A 7,421-nucleotide genomic window follows, 5' to 3' on the forward strand; every position below is an offset into this window, starting at 1 on the left:
GTTTTCATTACTTTTTTTTTTTTATTTAACCTTTTGCTTGCTCGGCGCCAGCTCCACAACAACAATCTGTCGGAGCTTCTCGATGCCTGTCATCGAATCGTCCCTCTGGCTGAGCTTCACCGTGGACCCCCTAGTAAGCTCGTTAGCCGCTTTCTTGTCTTCTTTTTGGCATGAGCCACCCCGAAGCTCAGCCAGCCTTGTAGTGCACGCGAGATCCCTCTTCCACCCTCAGAGCCACCAGCCCACCACGATTTTTTAGGTTGTCCAACGGGAGCCCCATCGTTCAGATTTACCTGCTGGCCCTACTGGGACCTACTCCGAACTATTGAATCTTCCCGACGGAGGAAGGACGGCTTCTTCACTTTCAACGGCTAGTTCAACTCCGTGGCGGTCCACTTACCGACATGACGATTGACGACTATTCCTCTGGGATCGTCGATCTGAACAGCCCAAACCGTTCTGAGAAAGATCGAGCGCTTGCGAACGATGCACAGATATCTCCGGCTGCGCAAGTCGCCACTCCTCCTGGCTTGAACCTGTCAGTTTGCCATCCGAAGTACTAGTTTACGGGGAGATTTCCAAGTCGCGACTTAGACGAAGTATCTAGCCATCTCCAGAGAACAACCCCGTAAACAGTCCAGGGTGTTCGCCGTAATGCAGCATTTGACCCCGTCCTTGTACCTGTCCGTGCCGAGATGCTCCCAGTCCAACAATTCTACCGCCGAGATTTTACCAAATAGGCATTTCCAGAGGCAATTCCCAAAGTTGTGAACACCCGGCCTCTTCAGAGCGTTAGATGCCAGATTGTATTCAGTAATTAGTCAAGTTGATACGAAGAGCATGGCTTTATCACCTGCGTCTTGGCCGTTTGGGATGTAACCTGTGCCTATGTTCACGACTCCTTCCAAGCTCTGGGCGCAAAGCCCAACTAGTACAGTTTGCACGGAAAGCAAACTGCGACTGGTTTCATCCCGACGAACTGGAAGACTACATGAATGGAATCCCACCGTTGTGGCGCTAACGGGCCAGCGTCGAAGCCTGCAGCTCTGGCAAACGAAGGCGAATGCACAGTGCAGTGCTGATTGTGGCGTTCGTGGCGCTCATTGGCTGTCAAGCCGCGCAAGAAAGAAGCCTTATTCGCTGGCCCAGGTACCAAGCGAGGATTTAGTAGCATGGTGACCCTGCACGTCAGTGGACACGAGTAGATCCCCCATCAGGCATTGTTATCGAGTTTTCCGTACTTACAAGTTCGTACCGTTTGGCTAGTTATGTCAACTAGTAACCATCGCTCAAGGCCGACATATCCAGTGACAGGACCTACAACTCCTACGAGGAAGCAACACGGTTGACAAATTCATTCAATGCGACTTGATACGTTTACGAGCTGTCTCTCCTCTCCAGAGTCGTAAAAGTCGCTCATGTCGATCGATTGTTTTACTAAGGGCGACGATCCTCCGAGCACGGGCCAGCTGATCCTACCAAATCCATGACAGTCGGGGAGCCAAACTGTCTGAAGGGCCTATGAAATTGCAATGAGGCAGTCCGTACTCTACACTCGTGCTCATTTTTCAGAGTTCATGGATGGGAGTAGATGTAGCATCGCTTCAGGCATGATTCGGCGTTTTCTCAATTACTTTACTGTCTTCAGATGCGACAGGCATTGCAGGGGATGGCGTACCGAGGTCTCTCCTTGAGGTCTCTCCCTCGCGAAGAAGACTAGGTCCGTTTAAAGTCGCATGTGGCGAAAATCATGCATCATCATCTCGAGTTCTCGACTGGTTGCTGAAGGGATAACCTGAGAAGCAGGAGTGCGAGTGCGGCACAACAGGTACATACGAACTTTTTAATATTCTGTAGCCCAAAGGGGTTTCTACTCCATGGACTTGAAGGCCGCCTAGACCTTTCGTCCTGCAGCCCTAAGGATCGTACTATTTCGAGCAGCGGATTATTTTACCGCAGCATCGTGATTGAAGGCCTTAGGCGAGAATCAGATGATTGAAAGTCTTGGGTGAGCATTGCTTGCAGACTTGATTGGGTGCTCTCACAGACACAACGGTCACAGCCCGCTACGCATGGGCAATTGCGAACCCCGTAATTACAGGTGGGTTACACTCAGGAGTGGTCCAATCAGAGCGGATGACAAGAAATTAAAAACAGATGACTAATCACTTTATTCTCACTTGACAACGTGCGAACGCGCACGGGCCACCGGCCCTCGCGTGGCATCCATGATCGTTAACGTTGGGTTCCAACGCGTGGAGCTGCATCCGCAGAGCCCTTCAGGGACTAGTGCTTAGTCTGCTGCACTCCGTAACAACGGTCAGCCTCGAGATTCCTATTACCGTTTAGTGAGTCCAGCTTGTCCTCGGCTTCCTCGTCCCTGGAGATTGCCACGCACCCACGGGGCAATCCTTTGTGCAGCGACCCCCCCCTGTCGAACGTTGGAGACGGTGATATCACGGATGTTCCAATTTTTTGAACCTCCAGTTCAATTCATTACTGTATGTGCTTTCTAGGTTTTTCCGTACTCGGACCTGGTCGAAATAAGTAGGAAACGGCCAACCTTTAAAGAGCGTACTCCTATGGAGAAGAAGCAGGCAATGTCGGACGTACCCGGTACATCCGGAGCCTGGTTTTCCTTGCTTGATCGAGCAGTACCTATACCTCGTTCAGACGAATTAGGAAGTTCGCTTCGATTGTATGTATGTACGAGCACTCCGTAGTTAACATGTCTTCTCGCATGGCTGCCGCAACCCCAACATGCCTAGAAAAGAGCAGCTAGTCGTTTCAAGTGCACAAATTTCGGACAAGATGATATCAAATCCTTCCTAGTCCCATACTTCACGCTTACCGATGTACCATGACCATGCTCGTAAATACTACGGAATAGCTGACGTTCCCTACTGAGGTGTGTGCACAACATGCGAGATCACGAGACGAGAGCTGAGACTGGACTGAGCTTGTGTTCAAGTATTCATGTCAACGCATGTGCCTTTGTAATTTGAATCCCAGTTGAAACCTCCAATCCCAAACGCCGCCGCCCAGGCCGGCGTCAGTGGTTGGTGAGATGTTTAGAGTTGGCTAGCGCGACGTTGAAATTTAGTTACCCGCACCGGCGGATCTTTCCTCCGGATCCTGTATTGAGTATGTACTCCGTAATTTATCAACACCACCACAACGCAAAGAAAAAATCTGTTGTTTCAGCTTTGCAGGCGAGCAGGTAAACGTCGGATTCGCTTGATTGTTCCTTTCAGATCAGCTGGTCAATATGACTTTGCGGGATCTAAGTAACACATAGTACTAGGAGCTGAAATATGGTCACGTGTGATGAAAAATACGCACAATACCGGGCTGTAAGAAATAGTTATTCTCCGTACACGACCAAGATAGCCGGGCCGTTTGAGAATCCCGCCTTCGAGTTGGCCACAACTCCATAATTAACCATCTGGGCATACCGGCGTCCAACATACACGAGCACTAGCTGTGAAGGATAGCCCAACGAAATGGCCCGAAAAAAAAATTTCCTTAGGGTGAAAAAAAAAAAAAAAAGCATGCCAGTTCGCGACTCCATTCATTCCGAAAAACGGTGTCCTTAATTCTAACTTGACCCCAACAGCAGCTGCGGCCTCAAAAACCGCCGATGTTCTCACCTAGGGCACTTTATTCGTGTCATAGGATAAATGCGTGTGACATCAATGATCGAATACATACTCCGAATGGATCGTTCGTACTTCGGGGGCAAAAAGAAAACCAGGGAGAAAAGAACACAACACTGCATGACCAATCCGCCACCGAGGACGCCAGATCAGCTGCAACGAAGCAAGCAAAGGGCACCGTTGCCCTTTGGTTGAATAATTTTTTCAGAGACCCTGGTCATGCCGTATGAAGGGGGAGCTCGTTTACGGAGGAGACGATGAAGCAGCAATGTTGTTCCAGAGTTTGGATGGACCTCGGGCTCCATCGTTAGACTAAACTTGTTTTGGTTTAGCTCTCGGGCTTTAAAGGGGCTTAGGTTTTGACGTTCGGGGACCTGATGGATCCCGATCTTTAACGGGAGGGATTTTAGGCACTAGGCTAGCCCTGCGAGGTGGCCAGTGCGTTCAAGCAGAGATTCCGAGAAAGTAAAAAAATTAAAAAAAAAAACTGGCAAGACATTAACAAAAAAAAAAAAAAAAAAAGAACCACCCGCTTGATGGAGGCTACTAGTTACAGTGATGATAGACGGAAGAAATGCGGCTGGCCTTGTCATTTCATCCCTGTTCGAAATGGAGCGGGCGATTTATTTGGCCCAATTTTTTACTCCGTCTCTCCTTCTGTATACCAAACATGGTGAAAGCCATGGACGGGAAGTACCGTCCGCTAAGACGATCAAGGATGAAATCTCGGAAGGCGAGATCTCCGAGCCGGTGCTTATGTCATCCATTTCTTCACCGTGCCACGTGAGCTCCCGCAATTTCGTGGTCTTGGCCTGTCGGCGTCTAGGCATGATCTACGAACAACCTTCTCCGGACTTTAGTGATGTCCGGCCATGCACTCAACCAAGACAAACTCTGCCCTCCCTAACTATCCCTGAACTATGAGCCCCTTAACTATGAGCAGTATGGTCTGGCACACAAGCTTTGAACTATGAGTATTTTCTTTTGCCTCTTCATGACCTTTCAGAGGCAATTGGCAGTCACACAGCATTCCAGGCAAATTGGTTCGTAGAGCTTCTCAGACAGTGACAGTCGAAGAAAGAATTAAGACGACAGCAGCGCGATGAATGGTGATTTTCTGCTCCCGTGTCACGAGACCTAACAGTTGTGCGAGTAGCTTTTATTTTTTTTTTTTTTTTTTTTGCCTACGAAGTACTTGTCAACAAACCTCGACAATGCGCCGAAATTACGTACATAACCACCGATACAAAAATGCTCCACAATAACGGCCTCAAAGAACATCACTGACGGGGACATGTACCATACGAAATACAGAGAACATGCGTAAGTTACAATACGGAGGTACTCCGTGCGCTGTACGGGTACGGAGTTAATGGGCAATCATCTCGTGGCGCCCCACTAATGACAAATACCTCTCGAGACTAGCCTTCTCTAGCAGCTACGTCTTTACACGTATTTTCATGAGTTTCTAATTCAGAATTAGTGCCTGCATATCACCTGTCAGAACGGGCAATTTGCGGAGGGCGCTATGTCAAACTCAATCTGGGGAATCCAACTCAATCTTGCTCCCTAACCAATTCCGCGCAGCGGAACTCCCAAAACCCTGATTTAGTTAGACTACTTTTGCTTACGGTGTACTTACGGTTGATGCCAGCCAGCAAGCAAGCAAGCAAACCTTGAAAAAGTTTCAACTTCCGACAACTCTAGCCAGTAGTAAACTTTAATCTCAAGCTACAAAATCCAGGCTCGGCCGTCCCTCAATCATCATCAACGTCATGATTTCCTCGGGGTTTCGTCTTGATTGTTGCTACCTATCTTTCAGAACCTTTATTTGCCCCTTTTGAGCGTCAATGCTTTCGACCATTTCGGCTTCGGAGGACGTTCAGAGTACCTCGGTCCAAATGTCAATCAAGGAACCGGTTCCCCCTCGCACAAACGAACAGGGCATTTGGGGGCCCCCCCATACTCTGTACAGTAATTATCTCGACTGGTCTGAATGATATCGCTGCCGACAGATGGCATGGATGGCTGCATCATGATCCTTCGCCCGCTCTTTTTGACTGGCTTACCAATGGCTGATGAACTTCAACGGAACAAATCAATGGCTCCGGTTTCTGGGTAGCTACTAAAATCACTATCATTAACGATGGGAATCAATTGAACCTACTCCCTATTCCAATTAACTCTGCACATGCCCTCGGCCCCCGGTTATCTGGTGATGAAAAGCCAGGGAACATGCAGCTGCTCGGCTTGCTGCAATCTTTCGTTTTCTTCGGTCCGATGATTGACTGCTCTACCCCTGGTCCGGTCATATCGGAGTTACCCGTCTAATAAATAATAATCCCTGTCATAAACGTTGCACATTTTTGAGCATCGAGCAGGACGAGCATGACGAGCGTCCTGGAGTGCGGAAGGAGGGGACCGTATAATATTATTACATTCAGGCAGAGGAACCATGTTAGGCATCTACGGAGCGGAGGCTGACGGCATGTCATCGCTTAATTCATATCGAACCATTATCGGAAGCACGCAGGACTTGGCAGCATCGAAGAGAAAATTGAGAGATACAAAGCGAAGACATGATTGCTGTACGAACAGGAGCGAATCGTCCCCAACGCTCGGCGAATCTTCAGCAAAGATCGCAGATTCCAGATATGCTTCCAACACCAGCCGTCGTTTGAAACAAATAGCCTCACACCGTCGTGAAGTACCTCTGTAATGTCTCCAAACAAAAAAAAAAAAAAACAACTGTAGAAAGGCAACGACGTATGCCTGCAATTGGGAGGTCCTTACCGGGCAGTTCCCATCAAGTTGCCCACTTTGTTTCGCTAGACTCTCAAGGTCCTCCTCAGAGGAATGGGAGGAGGAGTCTCCTCACAAAAACACTTTTGGCAATCCTCTTAAGTACTAGTTCTAGGTAAAGATCACTTGGTCCCGGTTGAACAGCCTGCGCAGCACAAACTCAGAAAGGTAGACCGTTCGAGTGATCCATGCAGTTATGGTAGGAATTATCAGTAACAGAAGAAACTTGGTGGTTCTTCGTGGCTGCATTCTTTACGACACACGTTATCACTTAGTTATCTATCCTGTGAATGCCAAAGTCACTGAGTTTAGATATATATATATATATATCATGCCACTGGATCTTACGGCATTGCAAGGCAAGAATATGTCCACTCATGGGTTTGAAACGTATATTCACCCAATGTCTGGCAAGCGGTTCACGACAATCCAAGATACTCTACGCGTAGACAGATGAATTACTTTGGATGCACAAAAGATCGAGACCAACCAACGCCGGAGGACGCCGTAGGACGCCCATGTCTCTGATTCAGAGTGCCAGCCCGTATGTCTGTCAACACATACACTCTAACCAATCCCATGATGCACTTTCCCAAGTGTACATAATACAGTGCCGTGCAAGTTTCATCAATATACCCTTGAGCTAAACCTTCAAAGAGCCAAAACGCCGATGCCAGATGCATGTGAACCGTGCCGACCAAAAACCGAATGCAGACCAGTCGACCTCCCATCATTTTAGCCGAATGCAGTCATGACGCCGTCCGCCGAACTCCTCGAGTGGTGGTGCTGTCGCTTCCATTGCTCAACACTAAAACACCGTATATGCCCGCTAGGAAAAATCACTCCACAAGGCGCATCAACGGCAAAAATGCTCAGCAGAACAATGGGAGGCACATGCCATCACAAGGAGAACGAACAGAGTACATGCTTTCATCAACCCAACCGATGAAACGATGCCCAAAG

The 7,421-nt window shown here is 48.5% G+C and overlaps 2 protein-coding genes across 2 annotated transcripts; both read right to left on the bottom strand.

Moving 5' to 3' along the window:
• Positions 1 to 21: 21 nt before the first annotated feature.
• On the bottom strand, positions 22 to 1,174 carry VTN49DRAFT_4582 (uncharacterized protein; the record flags this gene model as incomplete). Its single annotated transcript, XM_069412544.1, has 2 exons — positions 22 to 130; positions 1,008 to 1,174. 2 exons carry the CDS (start codon positions 1,172 to 1,174, stop codon positions 22 to 24), a joined length of 276 nt encoding a protein of 91 aa, XP_069267777.1.
• A 5,742-nt stretch (positions 1,175 to 6,916) lies between these two features.
• Positions 6,917 to 7,192, bottom strand: VTN49DRAFT_4583 (uncharacterized protein; the record flags this gene model as incomplete). The annotated part of the gene is made up of 1 exon (XM_069412545.1): positions 6,917 to 7,192. The coding sequence occupies one exon, from the start codon at positions 7,190 to 7,192 to the stop codon at positions 6,917 to 6,919; it is 276 nt and encodes a 91-aa protein (XP_069267778.1).
• Positions 7,193 to 7,421: the final 229 nt, after the last annotated feature.

This window comes from Thermomyces lanuginosus, assembly GCF_041956635.1.
Source record: "Thermomyces lanuginosus strain ATCC 200065 unplaced genomic scaffold VTN49scaffold_31, whole genome shotgun sequence".
NCBI classification, from domain to species: domain Eukaryota; kingdom Fungi; phylum Ascomycota; class Eurotiomycetes; order Eurotiales; family Trichocomaceae; genus Thermomyces; species Thermomyces lanuginosus.